The sequence below is a fragment of the Propithecus coquereli genome, unplaced genomic scaffold (assembly GCF_000956105.1).
Source record: "Propithecus coquereli isolate 6110/MARCELLA unplaced genomic scaffold, Pcoq_1.0 Scaffold1, whole genome shotgun sequence".
In the NCBI taxonomy this organism is placed as follows: domain Eukaryota; kingdom Metazoa; phylum Chordata; class Mammalia; order Primates; family Indriidae; genus Propithecus; species Propithecus coquereli.
In genome coordinates, this window is record NW_012133857.1 from 24,937,660 (window position 1) to 24,965,623 (window position 27,964).

At 39.5% G+C, this 27,964-nt stretch overlaps 1 protein-coding gene across 8 annotated transcripts in view; it reads right to left on the reverse strand.

The window, feature by feature from the left end:
- CADPS (Ca++-dependent secretion activator) overlaps positions 1-27,964 on the reverse strand; it is a 524,321-nt gene that overhangs the window by 117,114 nt on the left and 379,243 nt on the right. For 2 of the 8 annotated variants that reach the window (XM_012642705.1, XM_012642427.1), the window contains exons 12-17: positions 27,704-27,840; positions 24,147-24,334; positions 9,388-9,489; positions 7,777-7,840; positions 7,241-7,364; positions 4,830-4,898 (exon numbers count right to left, since the gene is read on the reverse strand). In XM_012642705.1, coding sequence (XP_012498159.1) covers positions 4,830-4,898; positions 7,241-7,364; positions 7,777-7,840; positions 9,388-9,489; positions 24,147-24,334; positions 27,704-27,840 — 684 coding nt within the window. Of the gene's footprint in view, positions 1-3,942; positions 3,961-4,829; positions 4,899-7,240; positions 7,365-7,776; positions 7,841-9,387; positions 9,490-21,907; positions 22,067-24,146; positions 24,335-27,703; positions 27,841-27,964 lie in introns of all 8 variants that reach the window. The other 6 variants (XM_012642497.1, XM_012642575.1, XM_012642349.1 and 3 more) reach the window with 5 other exon arrangements.

Genomic DNA, 27,964 nt, shown 5'->3' on the forward strand with positions numbered 1-27,964 from the left:
ATCTTATAATTTATGGCCTTTTAGATTCAATGAAATATGGTAATAAAATACTTTTCTCATAGGGTTATTGTGAGACTTAAATAAGAAATGCATACAACTACTTAGCGCATACTAAATTCTCAATAAACGACAGTTATTGAGACTCTACAGCATAATATCTTTTTTTTTGGTAGAAGAGACAGACACTGGTTTCATATTTGTTGGTTCACAGCATATTTTTAATATATCCTCTCTTCCTCCAAAATCCTTCTCAGTGATAGTGTTTGAAACATGTTTCTCCTTCCTACCCCCTTCACTTTTTATAAAGTATGATGAGGCGCTAGTCCACAGAATAATTTGGACTTGGAAACCTTGATTTATGCATCCGTGAAATAAAAAAGATGAAAAGAGAAACATTTAGCCCCTCATGTATAAGATGCAAAGCATGAGATGGTCCTCATCTTGGGACGACCTGGATCACACTCACTGGTCCCTTGCGGAAGACAGCAGGTACTGAGTTTGCACTGTGCTGGTGGGTACTGCCAACTTGGTTATCTATTTCTCTTTCAACAGGCTTTAGATATGTAGGAAATTTGCCTAGAGATAGGGAAAGACACAGAACCTCAACACCACAGAATTTGCTTGGAAGTCCTTTGGATGATTTGACCTGCTCTAGAAGGTTTCTGTCAATTAGGGAGAAAAAAAAAATCCTCAGTTCTTTGTCAATTTCAGGGAATCTCAGCTGCCCTCAGAAAGACTTCACAATGTAAAGATTTTGGCAATGATTTGCTCCCATAAAGCAGCAGTCCCCAATCTTTTTGGCACCAGGGACTGGTTTCATGGAAGACAATTTTTCTACAGATGGGAGTTGAGGGGGACAATGGAGCTCTGCACCCCGGTCCCTAACAGGCCACAGACCGGTACTGGTCCATGGCCTGGGGGTTGGGGACTGCAGTTGTAAAAGACTGCTTTGTTATTCAGTAGTCTTCCTATATTAAAAGTTGTAGGTCCTTTTGACCTTGTCCACTGAATGGATGAGTATTGTCCAAGAGCTCTCCACATCAGCTGGAAAGGCTACATGGTAGAGAGAGACATAAAGCATGTCATTTGTATTTAGACAGACTTGAGTTGAAGTCCTGCTTGAGAAAGTCACTTATCATCACTGAATCTTAGATCCCTCATCTGTAAAAGGGGCAAAAATAAAGCCTTCTGTATGGGACTAAGGTTAAGATTAAATCAGATCCTCCATGTGAAGTCAGTACCTGGGCCTATATGTGAGCTATCTAACTATTCATCCATCCATCCATCCATCCACTTGTTCATTCATCCATCCGTCCACTCCCTATCCATCCCTCCACCCATCCATCTACCTTCCTTCTTTTCTTCCTTCCACATATCTACTTACTTACCTATCTAGCTACCTATTTATGTTTATATCTACCTACCTACCTACCTACTTATGTACTTATTTTTGTCTATCTCTAGCTTTCATCTATCTATAAATCATCATCTGTCTGATTTTGCAAATCCTTGGCATATTTGAACGAAAAAGTTGTTTTATTTCAAATTCCAGTGGAATCGTTATGATGCTCAGAAAATTATGCAAGTATTTAGCCAAGAACTGAGGCAAAGCAGCAATAGTAGCGTAGACTTTCTCAGAGCTTGCTGGGTTCAGATTGTGTGACGATTTAAATGGAAATGTATTTAAAATAATAGAATTCATTTGCAGAAGTCACAGCTTTTCTTCCATAGACTAGCAGTCTTTTGCATCATTTTTTTTGAGATACTGTAATTAAACCGAACATTTAATTTCTAATAATGCCACCAGACAGAAAGCATAAGTCCACCAAAATGCCATCTGCACAGTCATGTAGACTCTCAAAGCGCAGCCTGACTAGGGGACTGAGTAGCTGTCTGTGTGCCAGTCCCTGCTAATCTACCTCACCCCAATTTGTTGGTTGTGCCACCTCCATACAGTTGGTTGTGCAGACCCATCTATGTATTTGTGCTCTATTTCCTCTAAGGAAATTGAAAAGGGAGGGGCAGGGTAAGAAGAAACATTTAAAGGTCAGGAAAGAAATAATTATGACTATGGTTATGATTGCGATTGAGACATTATGTGTGTAGAAGAGGCCTTGAATATACCAAACTTCAAACCCATCTCTGCTTTGACCTTAATTTTTAAATCCAGTTTTACTTTGTTCCCTTTCTTCAGTCCTTTCGATTGCCGCCAGTGTGATTTTCCTGGAGTGTAAATCACCAAGCTGTCCCCTTGCTTCAAGAGCCCTCAGTGGCTCTCTGTCACCTTCGGGGGTGAGACCTTTGGAGTCTTTTCTCAGAAAAATCCACATGCACACAAACGTTGGCATAGATTTCAGGTGAAGAACCTTTGAACTATGAGATACAGTCTGAGATCTGAATTACCAGGGCACAGAAATGCCTTTGAGATCTTGTCCCTTGCCTGCCTTGCCACCATCAGTGCCCATCACTGCCATCATCTCAGCCTGGTTTGTAGCCACATTAATTGAATTGCAGAGTAATTAAGAGCATGGCCTCTGCCAGGGCTCAAATTCTGGCTCAACCACTTAGGCTTCTAGGAGTGTTTTGTAAGCCCTCTGTCTCAGTTTGTTCATTTCTACAATGGGAATAATAATAGTATCTCTCTCATAAGGAGTATGGAGGATGAATGAGTTAATACAGATAAGGCACTTAGAATCATACCTGGCACATGATACACACTGAATAAGCACTCATTATTTTTATTAGCTATACAGTTTTATGTATTTGCACATATTACTCTTTCTATCCAGGATGCCTTTCCATTCCCCAATCCTAGCTCCACCTTAACTGATTCTAATTTCTCTCTCAAGATGCAGTTCAAGTCTTATCATCTTGTAAAGACGTCCATGGTTTTCTGACAATGCCTCATTCCCCTTACACATAAGTCATAATTAGTGTCCTGATGTACATATATGCACCCATTTGCACATGTGTTCCTGAGGCTAATAGCTATTTCCTTCTTGTTTACCTAGTCTCTGGCTTTTCACATTGTACCAGCTACAGGGTAGGTTCCCACTAAGCACTTGTCTAATGAATGAATGAGTGAATGAATGATTAGATAAATAAATGCCTTCCCTACCAGGGAGAAAAAGCCTCATGTGTCTTGAACATGGGCTTGTGAGTCTTCAAATACTTATCTGTGGCCTCATAGTTGGCAGGTGCTCAAAAATGCTTTCTCGATTGTTCTGAAATACACTCAACTTGTTAACTTTGATGAAATGGTAATGATTTTTCAGAATGCTTTACACTTTAAAAACAATGATCAATATTATGTATTTCTTAAAGTTTTAAGTCAGAGCTCTCTTCGAAATAGGCTCAGAAGTTTTAGGACCAAACAAGAAAAAATTTCCAAAACCAGAGAACTTGCTAAGAGCTTTCCTCCTGTGAAACTTCCAGCAACAGTCCCTGTTTGGTCATCCTGCCCATGAGCCCTGCTTCATCACATGATACAAACAGGAACAACACGGACACAACTTCTCTCTGTCTCGGCTGATAAACATTCATCAAAGAACACAAACTTCTCAATAGGGCAGAAAACAGAAAAAAGAAATGAAAAACAAAGAGGAAGGTTCATTTGGTTCAGTAACTTTGTTTTTTTTTTTTAAACACACATGAGGCCAAAACACTGGAATCCTGAAACCAAAGATGAAATGAAGCTCTGCAGCAAACCAGAATTCTGTTCCTTCAGAGATTATGCCTTTTCGGAAATTCTGCTCTCAAAAGGTCAACATCGAATGGGCATAAGATGTATTTAGACAGCACAAATTAACTCCTTAAGTATTATTGCAACTCCACATTGCTCTCTGGGAGTACATACCTTAAGGAGCTATTAAAAAACAAAAACAAAAACGGAATATAACTCAACAGTCCTGATAATTTATAATGCATATACAATTGGTTCACCTGCGTCCTTTTGATTCTCTATTTGAAAGAGAGAGCACAACAAGGAGAGAAGAGAGAGAAACAAGAACACATATGCAGGATTAATGAGCAAGTGGACCAAAATGCCCCCCACTTATGTGTGATACATGATATTGGAAAGAAAAGGTTGCCCTTGTGTTCCCACCGCCCCGAAGTGTGGGGGCCAGCAAAAAAAGGCTCCTTCACAGAGGTGGAAAATGCTGCACAAATAGAAAATTAGTAAAATCAAGTTTAATGTGAAATCAAGCTATGAAACATACATGAACTCTTCAAGTGACAATTAAGTCATATGTTCTAGCCAGAGCTTAGAGGACAAGGACAAGTCAAAATCTCCAGAGAGAATAAGGAATAGCTTCCCAGCTTGAGAGAGAACAGACAGGAGGCATATAAGATCTAATTTTATAGAGAATGGACCACCTGGTGTGATCGCATACCCATAATAGTTTGACATCTTAAACATGGAAAAGAAGGCATGACTTTGCCCCAAATGTCCTTTATCTGACACCTAACACATTGCTCCCCGGCCTAGCTGCTACTTTTTGATTGTGTACCAGTGACAAGCACTTTACAAATTGGGGTTACACACAAGCAAAGTAAAAATGCATTCAGGTCACAGACAGAGAATAACTGAAAAACTTACAGACAAATCTGAGTTTATCACAAACAAATGGCTTAATTGTCTAACCTGTTTTAAGCTGATAAAAAGTGACTGGACTTCTCACACTGGGTTTCACAGACAGAACCAACAGACAAGCCAATGCTAAAAAACTTGAAGCAAGGAGAGTGAGTTGGTTTGGATCTGGATTTTCTTGAAATAATGAAAACAGAAAGAGTGAAGACAGCATGGTGAGGAGGTGGTAGGTACTCACGAATGGTTAAATCCATCACTTGGGAGGCCAAGCAGAAGACAGGATGCTCATACATTTCTCTCTTTTTCCCTATAAAAGAGGATTTGGGCATGCAAGAGGCTTAGGTCAGAGGTAAAGAGGTTAAAGGTCATAGGTTAGAGGAAAACGTTACATTAGCTCAAAGGAAAATAGCCACAGAGTATTTTGGGATAAACACAGGATAAAAGAAAAAAGGAGTTTCCAAATTGGAGATCTACTGGATTAACCATTCAGCATGCCATGAGTCACGAGAGAGATTGTGACCATGATTTTACACGTCTCTTTAGAGTTGTTTGCAAGAATACAATGACCAAAACATCATGAGTAGAGGGAAACAAAATTTCATTGATTTAAGGCTCCAAGATACTAAGGATTTCAGACTTTAGTATCTAAGGCTCTTGAGGTATTTCTTCATAAACATAGTCTCCGGCAATATTACTACAACTTCTTTCCGGAATTCTCAGATAACTAAGCTGTTAATGCTCACAGACGGCTCCAATGTGAAAATGGAAGATTGCTTTTCTGAGGGAAGGATCAGAGCCTTGTAAAAGAAAGTTGTCTGGTAGTAATATCTTTAAAGCTGCAGTGTCTCAGCCTATGGTGGACTATGTTCATGAAAGAAAACCTGATACATGCAGCCAGAGAATGTTGGGTTGTTTGAATTAACAATCCCAGCATGCTTTGAAATTGGTGTCTCAGCCACTTTTGCAGAGGGCACGTCAAAAAGTGGCTGAGCCAATCACGGACAAGGAAGGAGAGAAGCAGAAGAGAGCAGGTAGTGTGGAATGAGGTACTTCTCTGAAAAGAGAGTTGGAAAAAAAGGATTGGTTTCTTCAAAGAATCCCCAGACCTAAAAGTCACAGTGCAAAAGATAATTAACACAACCAAGAAGAATTGAGGCACAAAAGGAAATTACAGACCAGCTGATCTACTTGGGAAATGAATGCATTTTTACTTACAGATCTTAAAGTTTGTTTTTGGATATATTTATCTGAAAGAAGAGAGCAGATCTTACCAAAAGACTAGTAATAGCTAGACCAAGACCTATGAGGCAGCAGCCATGGCAACGGAACGTTTCTTGATCCCATCCCATCTCTGGCCTTGCCTAGTATTATTAGGTACCCAGCTGACTTGACCAAATACAACCAATCATTATGTCCTGGGACGGTAAATGCTGGAACAATTATTTGCTAATATAGCCCTTTAACGATCTTCTTGTTCCTCTATTTTTGTCACTCATTACCAAGTCAAGAGTTGACAAACATCCTTTTAGTGCCCAATTCTTAAGTGTTTCTCCCTGGATGCATAACAATGAACTCATTACCACTGGTACACAATTTGCATCGTCAGACAGACAAAATCGAGAGAGGGAGGACATGTAATATACAGAACACTGTGAATTTGACATGATCTTAACCTAATTCTCTAAGGAAACAAGGACTTTGGCAGAATAAGTGATGGAGTCTGGGTGGTGGGTTAGTTTTTATTTTTCCCCCCAGTCGTCCTGAGGCAGACAATATGCTTTTGCTGGTTTTAGTCAGGTGTTGTGTTTCATGTGTGAGAGAACATCAGATTCCAGAATGCGGACACATCGAGTTTTGCACACAGAACTTCCACATTTATACACTTACACCACTGGTCAAGTTGGATGTGGTTTTCAAATCACCCTATAGCAGCCAACAGGGTAACAATGAAAAGTGATTAATACCTTTGTGAATGAATAGGTCCCAAAGAACCATATCTTCTCAAGTAGAGTTTACTCAAAGTGCCTTTGGTGTTTACTTGGTCATCAGTGACCACTTCCCTAAAACTTGTGAGGGCAGTGGTAACAAGCATCCAAGCTCTGGAGTAACAGGAACGAGTGAGATCTAAAGCCAGCCTGGAGCCATCAGATATGGCTCACCACTAACCTGACATCAAGTTTGAAATACTACTGAAAAACAAGGTACTTTCAAGGGGCAAGAAAGAGTTAAGTGAAACCTTGACGTTGCTTTATCCAATTCTTGTTTTACTTCCAATGTTAGCAGTGGACAACAGACTGTTTCGTTTTCCTCTGTTTAAAGAAGGTAGCAATCCTACGGAACTCTCTCATAGGAAAGCATCAGCCACAGAGCAGATACTTAGGGTCAACACAGACTCTCAGAAGGACTGTAGTTGTCTGATAACATCCTATATTCGATATTGTTTCCCTACAAAGGCTGTTTCTTCAGCCCTTGTTCTGCCTTTTTATTCATTTACTTGGCCAAAGCCAAGGAAGCTTCCATATTTCAAGTTTCGGCTTAACATACTCGGGTGGACCACTGTTTTCTGGTGCCCTTCAGAAAAGAGAGAGACTTCCCTAGGGAGGCATACCAAAATTTAAATTCAAAACTGGGGGCAGAAGGGAGCCTTACCTTCGATTTTGGCATACTCTGAGAGCCGAGAATAGTTCACTAAAGCAGCCTGCTCCAGACATTTACGGATGACTGTTTTTACTTCCTCTTGTGGCACTGGGGTAACGATATCTTTCATCAAAACCTTTAGGTAGAAAAAAAGGGATTATTATTATTAAGAAGATTGAGCCAATGTGTTACTCATTCATACTTCTTAAAGAGTTCAAGTTTAAAATTAGTTTTGAATGTTTCCTTGTGACTAAATACGGATTGAGAACCATCACTTAAAAAAAAATTGCAATGCACAGTTAGGATGGCAAAGCCCGACCACGAGTTAGGGAAGGGCTTAGAGCATATCTTCTCTATATCCTATTTGGGAGTCTGGAGATAAAATATCAAGAATTTTGGCAGTTTCCTCACCTTTATTCTGATATTTTGATGAACAGTAAATAAATCCTTTAAAAATTACAAACTAGGTCATTCAACCACAATATTTTAATTGCAATTATGTTTATGTTTCATTATAGACGTGATTTGTCTTTTACTTTCATTCTTACCCTTTCCAAGAGTGAGAGAGTAGCTTTTAAAGCACCTTCAGGTCGACCAAATGGAAAGCAATACCTAAAAAAGACATAAAATTCTTAAGGTTGCCCAAATTATTACATTTAGCATGAAATATGCTGCAATTTGATTCCTATAGCAACTCCCTCTGGGGAACGGAAAATGCTTTTTATTTTGTCACGTTGTGTTATGTTAATCTGAATTCACACCATATATGTGTGTATATAATGTATATATGTGTACGTGTGAATAATGACTAAAGAGGGACTCTGCAAATGTCTGCAGCAGAGAAGAATATTGAAAGTGATGACACAAGGCTCTGTTTGCATTTCTATTGTGAAGGAGAACTATTTGTTAGCTCAGATGTGACCTTATATATTACTACTGAGACCAGCATTAAAAAAAATATTAGTTGAAACAGGCTGAAATGCAAACATACTTACTTAAACGCCCCCAAAGGGATTCATATGTGGAATAGAGGAATGTGTTTAGAACAAATTTATGATTCTGCTAACTTTCCTTCCTTGCTTATTCATTGTTACAGACCTTTTGCTATTGGTAATGCATTTTACATATAGCATATAATCAATAAAGATTTATCTGGGAGGATTTTGATGGCACAGAAAGAACTGTGTCAGGTGCCACTAGGAATTCCATTGACTGTTTCAGGGTGCCACAGGCCGTTTAGAACACTATTCCTGGCACAGAGAGACCAGCATGGCTACTCAAACTCAGACTATTCTACATATGCATCCCATTGTTCCACTTGCTGGCTTCGTGGCCTTGGGCAAGTCCAGTCTCATTTTATTCCTTGTTTAAATGGGGATTATAATAACAAACCTTACATAGTCATTCTGAGAATACAAAAACATGAGTTAATACTTCTCCAGCCTCCAGTCCTGTATCTGGCAGATAGGAAGTATTTAATAAATAGGAACCATTATACATGTGATTCCTATTTTTGAGTTACTATTTTAGGATCTCTGGTCCAGAACCACCAGTACAGCATTAGAAACGCCTGATTTGCTCCAAGGGGGAGGTGGGCTGTGTGGTGTGCTGGCTGTCTCCGGCGCGCAGGGAAGATTCAAGCCACCCAAGCTGGTCCAAGTTTCCCTTTCCCCATGTAGCCAGCCTGTCCTGTTTCCGAGGGGGTGGAGAAAGTGGAGACTGTGCTATGGGCACCACTGCCTGCCTTCCTGTTCACTATGATCTGATTCACAGGATTGCTTTTTTACTGTTTTATTTAGGAATTTTGAAGAAACTTCAAATTCAACTTTTCATCATCGATTGATGGTCGGCTCACACAAGGAAGGCTTTGTTCTTCCAGTGGAAATAAAATGAACTTAAGAATTTCAAATTCTTAAGCAATTTTTGAACAAAAAAAAAAATAAAATACAAAAAAAAAAAAAAAAAGAAGAAGAAGAAGAAAGAATTTCAAGTCTCTTGCCTATTGAGGAACCATGTCCGATTGGTTTGCTTTTTCTATAAAGCTATTTCTGAATACCCAAGGTACCTCTGGTAGATTTACAGCTTTGGAAAATCAAGCCCTTTAATTGTTCCTCCCCAGTCTCCCCCTCCTAATAAGCCCCTAAACACCAGACCCTTACCTAAAATGTGTAATCTGATTCTCCAACAGAACGCGGAGTCTCTCTTTGATTTCTTCAAAACGTTCCTTTTCTTCGACAGTCACAGTTCCTATTCCATCGGGCCTGAAAGAAGACATGTCATGAAGTGACAGGAACCTCATATGCTGACACCATCAAATCAAATCTCTAGCAGGAGGAAACTGTCCATTTCAGAAGAAATGAGGTCCTGCTATTTCAGGGTTGGCTTCTGAAGGGGATGGGTTGTTTTTTGGGTTAGCATTTTGGAGACATTTGCAGAACCGTAGCTCATTTCTTGTGAAACGGTAAAATGTACAGACTTGTGGTTTGCAGGTTAAGCCCAGCTCATAGACTTGTTCTGTTTGGCTCATAGCTTCTTAAAAAATTTGAACTAGCTGAAAATATTTTTCAAATTAGGAAAGTTTTATAATACAATTCTGATTAATGGGTTCTCCTGAAAATTCAGAACAGCTGGTATTATTAATGGGCTGCTAATAGCTTCTTTCTTACCTGGCACAGGCATTCACCTGGTCCACCTCTCTAATTTGTATTACCTGTGTAGGCACTTGGGTTTGGGGCCCCTGAATTAGGCACACAAATTCCTATGAAAATCAGGTGCCTTGTAAGTGTCTGTCTTCCCCAGTGTTAAATGTCTTAATGACTCAATTTCCAGCTTATAATTAAAGACGTTCAGATTAATTTAAGTGCTCATGCATTACGTGAAGAACCACATATGCTTTCCAATTTTAGCAAACTACTGCTCATTGTAATACAAAGGACTCTAGCATAAATAAGTGATGTCGGTTTCCTCACAATATTCTCATGGTTCTGTGTCACCATTAGGTGCACACATATTTCCCCTATTTGTTCTGGACCATTCGAGTTGAAAATATACAGGGAGGCTGCATATTTATAGCCCAAATTTATCTCTGCCAAACTATACGCAGGATAATCTGACCCATTCAAAGACTTCAGCTTCCCAGATCTCATAGTGACTTGTTTTGACTACTGGCTGAGCCAGTTTGCAGATTGGTGTGTCACCATGAAACTTCTATTGGAACATTCTTCAGTTTGCAAATGTAAGTCATTTTGAGACCAAACAAATGGTCTTATTTATAGGCCTTCTCAAGGATCCAGCATAAGTTGGGAAAATCCTTTATACTAGACCAGTCTGACTGCACAAAAGACTTGGCAAATGATAGCATTGTACCTCCTGTTAGGGGTTAATTGGTCAGCTTTCCTCCTTTTTAAATAATAAAAATGTCCTATTTGAAAAATAAGAAAATTTCCCCTCCCTCACTTTATGAAAAACACCCCCAAACAGTAAAATCCTGTTCAGTCTATTTCTTCATATTCCCCCAAAGTTAAAGGAAGAAAGAAGGCAAAATGGTAAATAACAAGCAGGCTGTGGAATGTAGGAATGTGCCCTTGTTTTCACATTTTCTGGAAAAATCTTAAATGTTAATTTACAAAGTTTACTAACATTTTTTTTTTTACATGAATTGTCCATGAAGCTGTAGTTAAATCTCAGGATGAATTCGTTGGGCCCCACAAAATACACGTGACTGTCTTTTTGTTAACTTTTCATGTTTTTGTTAAAATCTACGACTTCCTTTAGCTGTGGCTTTTGAATTTTCATAGAAAATTCAGGTTACGAATGCCCTGAACACACGTTTGTTTATGTGATTGGCATGTGTGTGCACTTACTCGATTAGGGAAAAGGGAGCCATTCAAAGCATATCGTTTGTCTTAGTAGGGAATCAACCCAGAAAAAAATGCTATTAAATATAATTTGCAGTTCAGGGATGGGTTTAAAGATCACAGCAAAAAGCATGGAAACCACTTAACACGGACAGCCCAGAGATCTCTGTGGTCATTATTAAGAGAGAAACCTCTCTGTGAAAAAACCAGTCATTCAATACCTGACAAGTCTTCTAAGGCAATTAGGCAATTAGAAGGCAGCTTTTTGCTTTGTGTCTGAGATAATAAAAACTGAACATTTAGTGTATGCCTGGCCTTCTCAGTTAATTCTCACTACAAAGGGTGTTCTTATTAATACAAACGAAAGATTGGATTTTGTTTTTTTTCCTTTTGTTCTGATGATTTCCATTTGTAATTATTAAAGGTATCAGATAGCAGCTTCTGCTTCCCCGATAACCTCTCCTTGGACTACTTTCTGAACACCCTTAATCTCACTATGCCAAAAAAAGTAAACCACTAAAAATTACTGTATTCTCAAGACTTTATTAAAAACAGAAAAACAAAACAAAAAAATAAATAAAAATTATTGTAGTCACTTAAATTTGCTTCTTGATCACCTAATTCAGTGTGAACACTTTTATTTTCAAATAAATAAAACAAACTAACCTTACTAAGTGTGTAAGGCATGTCCCAGTACAGAGTGCACCAACAAAAATAGGTGATAAAACAAGTCAATGTTTGTAATTGCCAGAATTGCTCTGAAATAGTATTGGTAACAGGGGACGCTATTTTACAAACTAAAGAAAAGACATGCAGGAATAATATAATTTGTCAAAGATCACAGGTTGTAACTAGGAAAGATGAGGACAGTTAAAAAGCAGAAGTATCCTTTTTTAATTTAACAGAATTATTTTTGAAAGTTTTGTTGAACATCAATGTCTTTTTCATCGACCCTTACAATTTGTCAATGTTAATTGTCCAGGTTTAGATAGCTCTCCACAGAGCTACTCACTGAAAAATTCTGGTTAGATATTTTGGAGAGTGCTCTTTCCCACAGAAGCAATGAAACACTTTTTCTAAAGCAGTGGTTCTCAAACTCGAGCTTGCCTCCGAATCACCTGGAGGGCTGTGACAACCCGGATGTCCCCGACCCCATCCCAGAGTTTCTGATTCAGCAGGTCTGGGTGGGGTCTGAGAATTTACATTTCTAACAAGTTTTCTGCTGCTCCTAGTGCCGCTGATTCTGGGACCATACTCTGAGAACCTCTGTTCTCGAACAAAAAAAAAAAATAAATAAAATGTGGTGAGTGGCGCTTTCAGTGGCTGAAAGGATAAGTTTGATTCATGGCTCCCAATTTCCCTTAGATCGGGGGGCTTCGGAACCAGAGATCTTCTGCAACAGGTACACAGTCCACTTACTGAGCCACCCATCCCTTCTAAAGTGGCATTCATACTGTTTCCATGTGCCATTCCAAGCAGTGCTGGTTGCAAAATAAATAGTAGAACTGCACCAGCGTCTTTCAGAAGCTATGCTTTTGTTTCATTTTGCTTTGTCTTTCTGGAAACATTTGGGGGTAATTCTATAATTGTCATAAAACTGGCTCAGCATCTTGTTCCTTTCTCAGTACTTTTAACACTTGAGGAGACACAAGGAATGAGAGAAGAGGAGGATAAAGCTGGATTTTAAACTTGGAGCTAGAAAAGCCCAGCTTTACACAGAACACATGTCGAGGAGCCCGAATCTCTCGCCCCCTCATGTCCTGACTGTGCATGTTCTGCTCCTCTTGCTTTTTCGGCTTCTTAGCATCCACTACCCCTTTCTAACAGCCCCTAGATTTGGAGGGATGGCCTTGGCCACATTTTGGGTACTCCTGAGGGTAAACCAAGGGGCTTATTCCCTCACTGTTAATGCTGAAGGGCTTCCTAGAGGCCAGCTTCTCCCTTGCACATCACTCTACCTCTAAACTGGATTGACTTCAACTCAGCCACCTGGACACTCTCTTGAATCTTTACTTTGAATAAATGATGCAAGGTTAGAATGAACAGATGGAATATGCTTGCCCCAGCATCTAGGCCTCGACCAGATTGTCCTCACAGGGCAGTAGTTCTTGATCTTTGGCTGCACCTTAGACCTGTGAAAGGTCCCACCCTCAGAGCTCGGATTCAATCCGTCTGCAGTGAAGCTTAGACATTGGCATTTTTAAAGCTCCCCAGGTTACTCTAATGTAGAGTTAAGGGTTAAGAACCACTGCTCTGGTCCCACTTCATACTCTACTGTCGCCGCCTTGATTCCAGTTTTCCCCTCTCTTTCTTTGAAGCTCCCAGGATCCTCCTAATAAAGTCTCCTCTGCTCAGATTATCCAGAGTTAGTTTTTGTTGCTTCTATTAAACTTGATGTAAGTTCATAAAGCCCATATCTCCTCTTTCCCCACACCCCTCAATTTTAGTAGAAGACGCCTTTGAACTTAGCTTTAGACACACACGCACGCACACAGAGAAATGCAGCCCCTGGTCTCCGGTTCCACCTAACTGCACACTGGCTAACAACTCACTTCTTGTATATCATGATCCCGCAAACTTGAGACAATATGCAGGTCAAGTGCAGTCATTTTTGGAGCCGTGCTGAAGACGGGATGCTCTCCCACCTGCAGGCCATCGCAGAAGCCAGAAGTGGGTCTCTCCAGCCATGGCAGACTATATCGCATCTGACACGGCGGGCATCTCCGGAATCCACCTTTCAAGTTTTCGGCAAACCATTTTCTCACTGTCCTTCACAAAGTTGACATGTTCGGCAGCATGATAGGAAAGATGTCATGTCGGCTGCTCTTCAAGTTCTTGTCACAGTGGTTAGCACCAGTTCTGTCATCTTCACTCTCCTCACAGTCTCCCATCTTGAGCCATGTCACAAATAATAATATATCTAGAGTTGCGTTTTTCTTTTTTTTTTTTGTCAAATTGAAACTACCATAACCCAGCTGCCCAACCTTTGAGTAACTGGTTATGCAAATTGTTCTCCTTTCCCCAAATGCTTCTGAGCTGGAGTGCATTAATTGATGTCTATTGTTCAAATTAATCCAGTATGATTAAGTACTGTGCTTTTAATGTGAAACATTCTATTTTGATATTTGAAATTATGTGTGAACAACATGGTCAAAGAATTCAAGCTGCGATGTGTTTTATGAAATGAATTTACCTCTACAGGGTCGTTACGCTGTCGCTCCACACCCAGGTGAGCACATGGATTCTCCGCATTATATCGAAAGTGGGGCCACAAAACCTTCTTTTGAAAGGTAGGATGTCTTTTCAAGGTCGGGATGCTAAATTAATTCAAAGCTTACAATGACTGATGTATTCTGATATTGCACCTGTTTTGCGATTAAGTGCAGAATCCACGTGTGAAAAATGTATGAATTTAACAGAAGAGGAAAGAGTGTCTGGTCCACCGCTCTGCATACAACCAGCTTTAAACCTCCAATCACTACCAACAAGGGGTAAAACTCCAGCTGAAGAAGGAGTATACTTTCATCTCCAAATGCAAATGTCCACATATGCTGGAGCAGGCACCGTAAACATGATATATTCTCTCTCTCCAAATGGATGCATGCCTGCAGACCGCATTACGGATCCATGAAAATGTCCTTAAACAAGCATGATAACTGAATCCTACTTGCTACTAAATTGTTTCAGCCCAGAAACATGAGAGCTTAAAGGACCAGAGTGGGACGGAATATCTTAGTAGATGTTCTTTGCAATGCTCCCTAAGTGGGACATTTAGACCAAACACCCTCTCTTAACCTCATTTTTGTTTTTTTCAAATTGACTTCTCCTGGGCAACTCTTTATCCTTACAAGTTTTAGAATGATACCTTTGAATTTAATTATAGTGTGGAATATTTTCCTTTGTTTCTTTCAAGTGGATAATAACCACAAATGCAAGGTAGCACCAAAGCATCATCTTCTCAAAAGGACACATCCCTGCTTGCTCATCTGGATGGTTTGTATAATCCTAGGCTAATTATAAATTATAATCAGGTCTCTCACATCCCATAGTCACTGCTTCATTATGAAAGCCAGCCTCACCCCTTCCTCTCCTTCCCTTCCAGCCTGTGCCCTTTTCTAATTACGCCCCGACGCCCTGGGGCTCAGACACGCTGCTAAAACAAATATATCAAAGTGTTTGTATCACAAAGAGTAAGACAGGAAGCAACAACAAGCAGTTTCTACAACATTACAACTGTGCATTGTAGCTTCTTGGGGTTGGCTATTAGTTAATTTCAAAAAGAGGTGGGGGGGGGCAAAAAATACCAGGGAATCTTTTCTAACTTGTTTATGGTTTTTCTAAATATGCAGTTATAACCCAATAATATGAGAAGGTGTCATTCACCCTACTGTAAGGATGGGAGTGGTTGAGAGTCTCTCTCTACTGAACAATCACTAAGAATGTGGATGCTGTTGGCACAAGGACATTCATCAAAGTGGCACAGGCTTGATCCAGGTACTGAATAAGCAAGGACCCAACAGATGATTAGAGAAATGATGTAAAACACAGGAAAGCATGCATTGTTTTCCAAGAGAACCAATTTCCAAAATTGGTACTACACAGATTTTTCCTTTTGAGGAATAAGAGGAGAAGAGATGGATTTCTTTATTTCTAAACAAACACAGACAAGCTTTAGATTCCACTCTGAAGACTCTATATATAGACTTCTGAGTGGTCAGACCAGCGCCTTTTTAGTATCACACGCACCCGGAAAGGTGTGTGTTATCTGAACATATGTTTTTGTGCCAGTTAATTCAATGACCACAGGATGAGGACATATGGTTGAAATTTTAGAAGGAAAATATACGTTAATTGATGGTTTGTCATGGGCCAGAGAGATTCCACCAATGGGATAGATAATTAAGCATATTGCACAAGATTTTGTGTCTGGGCTGGAAAATCTGCTGTTCTCATGGGACAGGTTTCTTTCAGGAAGAGAGTCACATGGTATGTTAGTCTGTTTTGTGTTCCTATAAAGGAAATACCTGAGGTTGAGTAATTTATTTTAAAAAAAGAGGTTTATTTGGGTCATGGTTCTGCAGACTGTATGAGAAGCACAGTGCCAGCATCTGCTCTTGGTGAGGGCTTCAGGGAGCTTCCAATCAAGGTGGAAGGCGAAGGGGGAGCAGGCATGTCATATGGGAGAAAAGGAGCAAGAGAAAGCCCATACTCTTTTAGACAGCCAGCTCTCTTGTGAAAACGAACAGAGCAAGAACTCACATTATTGGGAGGAGGGCACGAAGCCACTCATGAAGGATCTGCCCCCATGACCCAAACACCACCCACCAGGCCCCACCTCCAACACTGAGGATGGAATTTCAACATCAGATTTGGACAAGTATTCTAACTATATCACGTGGGTTAAAAGGAGACAAGCTCCACAGAGGATTTCTCCTTGGACATCTGGGATGCCGACTTGTACTTGAAATTTGCTTGAAAATTCCCGCCGACTTTCTCTTCCAAGTACTTCCTACTAAGTAAACCCGGTTATTTAGAATTTAGAGAGCATGACTCAGCCATGTGCAAGGCCAGCACCTGCTCAGAGCTGGAAGGCCAACCAATGATGTGCTCATGTTCGATGGCGCAATAATGCCTTGGGTCATTGTGAAACATGAGACCAAGAATGGGAAGGTCACCATCAACCCCCATGCATGCCTTTCTGCTATATATAGTGCTGTATTCAGAGGTCAGTAAAACAGATCTATTCCTACTACACAGCTTTTGCTGTTTCTCTTTGGGGGAAGAAGAGTTAAAAAGCACCAGACATAATGTCGTCTTATGTGTGTGTGTGAGAGAGAGAGTGGGGGAGAACGAGGGGTGAGAGTAAAAGAAAAAATATATATTACTCAAATACTACTAGGTAGGCATTCATAAAAAAGAAATAAAAGGAGCCATTGTGTGACATGGATTTGGAGTGAGGGCCCAACATTGGAGGCAAGGACACAGTTAAGAAGGCAATTGCTGTGGTCCAAGGGAGAGAAGACAGAGACCTGAACTATGGTAGTGGCATTGAAGAGAGGGAGAAATTGATTAACTTGAGAGATATTTAAGGGCACTGACAGGGCATAGTAATTGTTTCTTTTCTTTTCTTTCTTTCTTTTTTTTTTTTTCAGAGCCGAACAGAGTCCAGGGAAGTGCTCCCTTCCCAGCTCCAGCCCAGGGCATAGTAATTGAATTGTCGTGACATGCTGGGGGAAAAGGAGGAATTGAGGATGGCTCCTGAGGTTCTATCTTGGGCAACCAGGTGGATGGAACCACGTACTGACTTAGGGACCATGGCAGAGTAGCAGAGGAGAAAAGTGAGTTCCATTTGATTGTTCAGTTCCTCAAATCCTAACCCACAGGAATCACATGGTCTCTGAATATGGGCAGCACCTTGGCTCCAAACACATCTCCTAAAAGACTCTTTGGATACATTTTCAGAGAATTTTATTCATGCCCTCTTACATCTGCTTGCAGACTCAATCTATGCAGCTTACTTTGGATTGGGGCGGTTGGCATTATGGATTTGTTAATTGCTGATACAATGTACTTTCCACACAGGCCATATGTGAAGAGCAGCACTGGCATTCAAGAAATGTTAAATAATAATGTAAATGAGAAAAATTTCCAATCTCAATAATAAAAGGATCCAAGGAACATTGACGCAACTTGTAATCATTGGAGCTGTTTGATTGCCTTGTCACTGTGGGACAGTGACCAAAGTGATGCTAATCTAAATGTCATCTAGAAAGAATACTAAAAATATTATGGTGAAAATTAAGTACTGCAACCTTAGGAGCTGATTTAAAAATTAGAAGGCATAGCAATTTACATCTGTGGATTTTATGATTGCCAAACACAACCAGCTGAACATGCTCACATTTTCCTTTCTCTCCCCTCTTTCTTTTGAGAAAATGGGTTCAGTTTTAAAGAGTTGGCCCAAACTAATGTTATTAGAATCACTTGAGATTTTTAATTCATGATATTTAGGCCACATCCTATATTAATTAAATCAGACTCTCTGCAGGTGTGGCCCAGGCATTAGCATTTTTAGCCTCTCCAAATGATTTGAATATGCAGCCAAGTTTGACGATCAAGTGTGAGCAGGAGACCAAATGCTTTAGATTCATGGTCGGGAGGGGGTGCTTTTTAAAAGTACAGATTCCCAGCTCCATTTACAACTTGCTGAATCAAATTATTTGAGGATGGGACCTAGCACTCTGCATTTTAACAGACTCCCCATGTGATTTACGTGTACACTGGAGTGTAAGAACCACTACACAATTTGAAAATCAGTGGTGGCGCCTGTTATGCCTTTAGACATAGAGTAAGTCCATGTAAAAAAAAAAAAAAAAACAACAAATTCATGTAAAAAGGAGAAATTCAGCCCATCACCTGGGAATTTGGTTTAAAACAGGGCTTCTCAACCTTTGCACTATTGAAATTTGGGGCTTTGTTTGCAGGAAGCTCTCCTTTGCATTATAGGATGCTTAACAGTATCCTTAGCTTCTACCTATGAAATGACAATAGCAGCACCATTCCCCAGCTGTGGCAATCAAAAATGTCTCCAGACATTGCTAAATGTCTTCTGGGGGGAAAATTATCCCCAGTTGAGAAGCACTATTTTAAAAGATACCAAACATGTGGATGGTTCCATATCTCCCAGTGCTTGGAATTGTGAACAGCAAACATCTCCCTGACTGACCAGATGTGTCTACATTTGATGAGAATGTTTTTCATTCACACAGGCATGGTTTTTCATAGAGATGTGCACAGGCTTCCAGAGCAGGTAGGAGGAACTTCGTCATTGGCACCTGAGTGGTCACTAATGAGTTCCAGCTGCAGCAGGGCAGGGCTCTGTGTCTACGTGTGGGGCTGCTGAGTTAATAATAGGCAAAATACTTTTTTTTTTTGAGACAGAGTCTCGCTCTGTTGCCCAGGCAAGAGTGCTGTGGTGTCAGCCTAGCTCACTGCAGCCTCAAACTCCTGGGCTCAAGGGATCCTCCTGCCTCAGCCTCCCGAGTAGCTGGGACTACAGGCATGCGCCACCATGCCCGGCTAATTTTTTCTATATATTTTTAGTTGTCCAGATAATTTTTTTCTATTTTTAGTAGAGATGGGGTCTCGCTCTTGCTCAGGCTGGTCTCAAACTCCTGACCTCAAGCTATCCTCCTGCCTCAGTCTCCCAGAGTGCTAGGATTACAGGCATGAGCCACCATGCTTGGCCAAAATATATCTTTTTACCAAATCTGAAGCTGGTTGTGAGATCACAATGGCAACGGGCTCTATTATTCAGTTAAATGTAGCTAAAGGGCAATTTGTTTATATGTCATGAATTTTTTTAAAATCTGGGGCAAAGAATAGATAATATCTTCACATGTAAATGCTGGTCATGCTGGTGAAAGAGGTTTGGAATATGGTTTCCCCAATACCAAAGGCTGTTAATTAGTGTTCAAAGGAGACTCTCCCGTTATGTGATCTAAAACTCCAGATAGACTTTGGCGTTCTCCACAAGGCAAAAATTACCAGGTGGGCCACATTGATTTTGGGCACCTTTAGGCCACTTTTTAATTCAGATGACTGCTATAGCATCTCACCTGGAAATGTTGAAATAGATATCAAATAAATATGAATTTGGCATCTAACACCATATACAAGTGCTAATCCTGGAGAGGCAGTAAGGTAAAGTGGCTACAAATGCAAACTCTCAAGTTAGAATATCCATGTTGAATTAGGCTCACACAGTTATTTGTTAAGTGACTGAATTTAGTGAACCTCAAGCTCCTCACCTTTTGGATAAGGGTAATAGTGACACTCATCTCATAGGGATGTAATAAGGATAAAATGAAATAACATATGCCAACATCACTTCATGGAGTGCCTGGCATATAACAGTACTTATTAAATGGTAGTGATTATCCTTATTTTAATTGAGCCTTACTTATGAAAACCTGATGATGAGCTATATCATTTGTTATTGTAATCCATACAAGAGAATTTTAGAAGTTAAAGGGATATTACCCCGTACTATGATTCAGTCTGCTTATTTTACAGGTGACAAAACTGAGGCACAGAAATGGCATCTGATACTCCTAGATTTATGCAGAACAGGCTCTAACACTCAGGTCTTCAGCACATACAGTGCTGATGTAGCACAAAAAGGAAGAGCTTTGGACTTAGAATATCTGGGTTTGCCACTTAAATTTACAGATCTTCAATTTTATCTTCTGCAAAAAGGATGTAAAAATAGCTAACTTGAAAATTTTATAGCAAATGTTTAAAAAGTTTGAAAGCACTTTGTAAATTGTAGAATGCTGCATGACAGATACTTATTATGATTTTTTTCATTAAAAATGCAATGTAAACATAGATTCTGAAACATACATAAACCTCTCAAAGTACCAGTCAGGATCCGTATGGGTAGTTTTTCATGGCTACGAAATAGATTAGGCAGGAGCAAGTGCTGTCTTTCAACACTAGCCATTTGTTCTCCACTCCGCTTCAATGCTGAGCCTTCCAAAAGCAGCACCATGGACAGCAGCCAGGGAGGCTTCCTCTCTGAAGCCTTGTCGGTCTATCAGACCTGACCTTCAGGCACCTCCAGCATTCTGTATGCACTTTCTTACTCAATGCAAGTTTCTGTTGCCTTGCAGTCTCACCCTCACAGTGAAACACAAATAGAAACTTCACCTCACCTCTATCCTTACATATTGCAGTTAAGGAGATGGGTTTTCTCTGACCTTCACTATTGGACCTGCACCCACTGACCGACAGCCTGCCTTCGTGTGTCTGAAAGTGAAAGTTTGCATTTTCATTTGCTCTGTCTACAAGCGAACTGTATACATTTCAGGACTTAGAAATATTTATATAATATTCTTATAACATTAATTATGTGAATACATTTATAATGGTGCATAAAGCATATATGCTTGCAAGTTTTGGGTAGCTTGGCAATGCCAGGATCTGAATCATCAGTTCCAAAACCACCACAACAAAGCTTTAAAGTGTCAATGTTAATTTCGGGTGAGGGTACAGAAGTTGAAAAAGAAGGACATATAAGGTTAAAACTGGAAATAATTAGTAAACCTATTTTAAAAGGGAAAAAAAGTCACCAGTTTGCCAATTTATCAATCCAAAAGAGCATTCCTAAAGGAAATAGGAAACAGGACAGGATAAACAAAATTCTAGAACTTAAAAAGTGTCTTAAAGTCGACCTCATTATGTAAGTGATTCTACTAAGAATGATTATAAATTAATATTTGTAAATTAAAATTAAAATTTATTTTGTGCCATTATTATAAATCATTATTTGAGATGGATTTCTTTTTAGGAGATGAGTGTGGAGGGGGAGGGTTGCTGAAAATGATGGAGTTACTAAAAATGTGTAGGCCCATCTTATGCCAACCCATTTTATTTGCTCCTGAAACATAATCTCAAAATTATAAAGCATAGGTTGCTTATTATGAATGACTTGGTAAGGTACCAGGCCCCTAACTAGATCCACAAAAAAAGCAATCTGACTCACAATTCTGTTTACATATTGCTCAATTAGTCTTTTCAATATGAACATGTTTTAAAAGTCACTGAACACCTGACTCAAATTTAGTCCCAATATATGGGTATTTTTTCCCATTGCTAGGATTTTTTTTTTAATTACATTTTTGAAAACACCCTTAAAGGAACAGAGACTTCAGGAAAACACAAAGCTTGCTGTCTGCAAAGGTGGTTGTGATGGCATGGACAGATAGGGGAAGGGCAAAGATACTGCAAAACGTAAGCCAATACACACACAGCTTCTTACCTTTTGGGCTCTTGATTTGCCTGGGTTTTGAAATCTTTTCTTTTTTTGGATTCCTTTTTGGTATCTTTTTTAGCTTCTGGTTCAGGTGGGGAGGGAATTTTTCTCCCTTCAGGGTCTGTATTTGGTGGCAGCCCACTAAGGTACACATGCATTTGTTGACTTTGGAGAGGGGGTGGTCACATGAGGCATGCAGAGAGTGTGGCCAGCCATAGGATATTCAAGAGCGCACACACATGCACAAAGAAAAGAAATAAAAAGAAGGATGCATCAAAAAGCAAGAGAAAATGCATTCAAACTAAAATAATAAGGAAAAAAAAAAAAGATGCAAACTTGCATAAGGAAAATCAGAACTGAAAAGAAAATAAGAAATCCAAAACTGTTTCCATGACAAGATGTATAAACCTAACTGTGAATCAAGTGGCAGTCTTACAATATGAAATCCAGACAATGTGTATCATAATTCATGATGATGTTTACCAGGGAGTTTACAAAAACACTTCATTATTTTGTAACACTTTCTTATTCAGTAACATATGTAGAATACAGTGTGACAACCCAGAGAATATAATGCAACTTCTCTCTCTCCCTCTCTCTTTAAAAAATTCAGTCCAAGAGGCTGTAACAGATAGTCATCAAAGTGTACACATTTATAAAAAGCAGAATTATGCACAGATACCCCCCAGGTATCAGAGTTTTCATGAGTATCTTTTATGCAAATAAAAGGTCACGTGCTGGGCTAGCAAACCTTATAACAATGAGAGGTGATGATAACCTTGTTGCCTGCTAAATATTCAAACCTACAATGTTATTGTCATCCAGCTTTAAATGTTGAAGTTGCATTTCATAAAAATCTACCAGTACTAGAGAGAGGAAGAGCACAGAACAAATCCTACAGATATTTCAGAGTCTTGCAGCTTGCTAAGATGAAGATGACTGGCACAGTTCTCATTTAAAATAAATATAGTCAATTCTGGATTCTCTCACATGTGGATTTCCCCAGAGCAACAACTTTTTCATCTGAGGCTGGGTTTCTGAAGCCACCTAGTTTTCCCTGGGTGTGCCCCCCTGGTTGTTGGTTGGGGAGCTTTGGGGTAATATAGGCTTGTCTTTATACTAATGCATGGCTACATACATTGGGATAGTAAGCTGGCTGTGGCAGTGTGGAAATTTATTCCATGTTTCCAGAGCCAAATGGCAATGTTCTTAAATTATTTGCTGCTCTGCATTATTCAGAACATGGATCTTTTCCCCTAGAAGCTGGGCAAGGTCTAAAGAAAGAGAGTACTTAGTAGAGAGTCAGGAGACTTGACATTCTAGTCTTGTTTATAAAACCTACAAAATGAGGGGGTTGATTAGACTGTGATTGCTAAAGTTCTTCCAGGTTCTATGGTTAAATTATAAGTGTTATCATCATCTTTGCCTTCCAGCTTCACCAAGCTTTCCTCAGCTCTTGAAATGTACTTGGCTCCCTCCTTCCGCAGGACATTTGTACATGCTGTTCCTTTTGCCTGGAACCACTCAACTCCTACACACACTTCAGTTCTCAGCCCCAGCATCACTTCCTCAGGGAGGCCCTCCTTGCCATCCTGCCACTCCATCTGAGTCATGTTTCTTCATTAAATTCCATCAGGGAATTTTATTCCTTTTTCTCAGAGCACTAATGGGAATGCAATTCTGCCCTTGTTTGGTGTCTGGTTTTTACTCACCATGTGTACTAAATGGGTACCAGAGTGCCTGACACTAAGAAGGTAGTCAGTGAAGAACATGGAACAAATGATAACAAACAAAGGTAAGTATCTATTAAGTTCTTGCCATGTTTCAGCATTGTGCTGAGCCCTTTTTATCTACTACATCCTCTCAACAATCCCATGAGATTACAATCAACCCCATTTTACAGATGAGAAAACTGTGGCCCAGAGGGTAATTTAATTACCAACCAGAGTCACTGCTTGTAAATGGAGGAGCTGTGATTTTAACCTAGATTGGTCTAATTTCAGAGACTGCTCTAGAAGTTCCGGATGCTATTTCTAGTCTCTTGAAAGGAGAAGAAGCTAAGTTAGACCTTTGTGTTCTTTATGTGTGTGTGTCTAGTGTGTGTGCTACTGAGGGAATGGGGATGGACAGAGAGTCAGGGATGATTCTAAAAGCAGTAACAGCCATAAACCATTGCCAATGCTATTTTGTTGTTGTTGTTGTTGTTTTTTTAGGAATACCTCTAGGCGTACAGACACATGCTCACCTGTTCCCGTGGACGTGGGATGCACAGAAGGCAAAGCTGTAATGGAGAAGGGTGGGGTCGATCATGGCGCCATTTTCTGCCCGTTCAAGCAAGTCTCTGAGGTAGCAGAGATGTCGGTGACACCCTCGGACTCCGTTTCGGGCGCAATACTCGTCTAGTACAAACACCTGGCCAGGACTGAACCAGCCCTGTATGAAGAATAAAGGAGAGACTTTCTTTTAAATACAGTTGTTTTCTGGAGAGCTGCTAGAGTCAGGAGTGGAGTGGCTGGCGGAGGGGACTGAAATACAGTCAGCACCAACACCTCCTGATTGCTTATTAAGTGCCAGCCATTGTGCTAAACACGTTCCTCGCAACAGACCTACGAGGTATATTCTGTTACCCCTGCTATGTGGATGGGAAAACTGAGTTCAGGGAGGGCATGGAATTTCCTAGTAAGTGTCGGAGCTGGATTAGCAGCCTGCATGATTGCAGAGACCGGTCTCCCCTGCTGCTTGGACTGCCCCATACACCCTAAAGGAGTACTGGGGTGGGGTGGGGTAAAATCTTGATTACCGATAAGAGGAAATCATAACATTAACGTCATAAATTAGTATAATGCTTTACGCTTGACAAGCAACTTTGAGTTGAGCCTGTAAGGTAGACAGAGAAGGTTTATCTTCATTTCATAGACAAGAAAATGGAAATCCTGGTTGTTAAGTGACTCACACAGACAATACAAAACAGAGGCAGGACTCAAATCCAGCTCTGTTTTATTCTGAGTCTTCTGTTTACTCTGGAGCATGAAGAAATTTTAGGGTTGGTCTACATACATGCCAGGACTTCATAAATCCTTTTACTTTGGAAGGCATTTAAAATTTCTTTTTTTTAAACGAAGGTAATAATATAACTCTCCAAAGAGAACAGCATGACTAAGTTTTCAAGTTGTGAATTTGATATGATTATTCAAGTAAAATGAGAGGAATTTCTTATGCGCTGGTTTAGAGTTTTACTTTTCTTCTGGTGATTATTTGTTTTCTTATTATTTATTTTCCTGCTATGGGACCCACCCAAACTCTGCTATCAAAGGGAGTCTGGGTGGAGTCTCCAGTTCAGAGTGGGTTCTGCGGCATGATGGGATAGAAGTTGCAACCCCCATTATGCCCTTAAGAAAACAGGTGCTCAGAAAGGCCAAGTGACTTGCCACTCAAGGTCACTGCCGGCCAGGACCTGAAATCAAGCATGTTTTGGGGTTTCAGTTCCTGCTTGAAGCAAGACATAAACCAATTGATGTGGTACTTCGTAAGCAGGAAATGTAGGGTGGTTTTAAATATAAACTTAATTTTACTTCGAGGGTCTTCTTTGAGTCATCTTTTGAATATTGCTCCATCTTGGGAGAGAAAAGGCAAAAAGATGAAGTGACTGGGGACAGGTAGAGGCCACAGAAGTACAGTGAGGGAGGCCTTTGCAACACTCTAATCTTGTATTAGGGATCTGGGGAATCTTCAATTGACAACTTGCAGCTCAGCGATGCATCCAACGAAAGACGGCATCTTTCCTATTTCAAATTATAAGTTACTGCAGAGGGCGGGAGAGTAGTCGAGGCAGTGGGCTGCCCCTATAGGCAACTTCTTTGCCACTCCATCTGCTACCCCAAATGCTAAATCTTAGAAACAACACTGCTGTGAAAGATTAAAATATATTTTCTACGACTCAGATGACACCAAGTCTTTTGTAGATGCCAAAATAGCTGCTTTGAAAAGAGTTGAAGAAATATCAATTAGGAACTCAGTCGAAGACACAGAAAAATTTATGTATCCCTGCTGGTCGGTCTCCAAAACCAACTGAAAAAAAGATTGTAATAATGAGAAAATGGAATATATAGAGGCAGGAGATAAGGTCTTTTTAATTTCTGTTATTTTCTGAAATTTTGGGATGATGATTAATAGATACAGGTATACAAATGGGGAAGGAAGCTGTTTTACTCTATTCATAATTAATTTTGGATTTTAGACCATAATTTTAAGCCTAGAAGTGACTAATGGGAAGCAAGCTCCAATATTTCATTTCTAGTTTAAATTTTGGAGGACATTTACTAACTCTCCTTCATGGTAAATTTCAAAACAAAGAAAATTGCATTAAAAAAGGATGATGTGGAAAGTCTTGGAAATAATACACTTCAAAGAAAATTCCTGAAGAGAATAGGAATTACACACAAACGGGAATGATTTAAATTCAGAGGCGTATTCTTACGAGTTTCATAAATGCAATTTATAATTATAGGAATAATCACATAATTGTAGGAAACACATTTGAGAAAAATTGCCTTGCAATGCAAGGTAAGCTTTTTTTTTTTAAAGTCAAAGTGATATGTTCCTTTCCAATTTGGCAAAGTTCAGATTCTTCTGATGAAGGGATTCTAAACCTGAGATAATCAATGAATCTTTCATGAGACACAGATTAATAAATTATTGCACATAATCCTGTTTCTGTTTTTAAGACTATTTTATCTACTATTTTTTATATATTGGCTTCTGGCACTAAAAAAAAAAAAAAGAAATTTGAAATAAAAATTAGTCAGAATAGAGTTAGGATATAGCCATGTCATTTGGAAAAGAAACAAGCTTTCATGATATATATTAATATCAATAACACGTTAACCTTATTTAATTACATAATCCAAACACTATATAGATAAATTAACTTTAGTGTTTGGAGTCAGGGATGAGCATTTTCCTCTGTGTAAACTCATTTCATCATTTCCCTTCACCATTGTCATCTATAAAGTGGGATTAATATAATAACATTTACCTTTAAGAAATGAAGTAACAATTTATGGTTTGCAGAAGGAAATAAATTGAGTCTTTTTTTAGGCTTTTGAATTTGGTAGTTTAAAGCCAAAAATGTATCTTCAGAAATCCAATAAAGACATAATAGCAGTCCGTTGAATTTAAATAATTTATATCTAGGTTTAAAATAGGATTTCAGGAAATGTTGATACTCCTGCTGGATTTCCAGATATCTAAAGCGCTATAAAAAAATTCCCTCAAAGGATAAAAAAAAATGCTCTGAACATTGTGAAGAAAAAAAAAGCCATCCAAACAAACAAACCCAAATCAACTTAGCTTATGAAAAGTGAAGTTTATTTACAAATCATTTCAATCTTTAAAAATTATACAAAAAGAATACATTCGTTTATGAGATAGGATCACCAGGCCTGGGAAGGGAAGGGAGGGGAATCTTAAACTCTAAGCTACCAAGGCAATTTTTACAAGTTCTCCACAAGCAGGTGCCAAACTCGATTACCCTCTTGGGAATATTTCTCATGTAGCAGCTGAAAAGGGGGAAGCTAAGATAGGGAGGCTGGGGAATTGGATCTGTTTCTACTGATAACTTCCTCCCGCTCAGTCTTGTTTCTTTGGTAAGTAAAACTATCTCAACCCAGGAAATCAAGAACACATTTATAATTGTTAAAGGGATTCTGTAATGGAGAAAAGAGCTTCTGACATAAAGGTAGAGAAATATTGAAATTAAAAAATGTTATGTTTAAATTGCTGTAGACCAAAGAATATACTTGCCAGGCAAGAATAGGAATCATTAAGTCTGTGATCCAAAGTAAGGCGTTGTACCATCTCAAAGAGGGAAGCGTGGTCAAAGTTACAGGGGTTGGAAGAGATAAATTCATCCATGCCATGTTTTTGAGCTCTATCTGCGTCTGTTCATTTATACATGTAGAGAGAGACACAATTTAGAGAAACACATCACATTTTCTTTGACATTTCAAACACACAGGAATTCACTAGGCATCATGAACGTTAGCTGTTTCCCGTTGCCGCCCA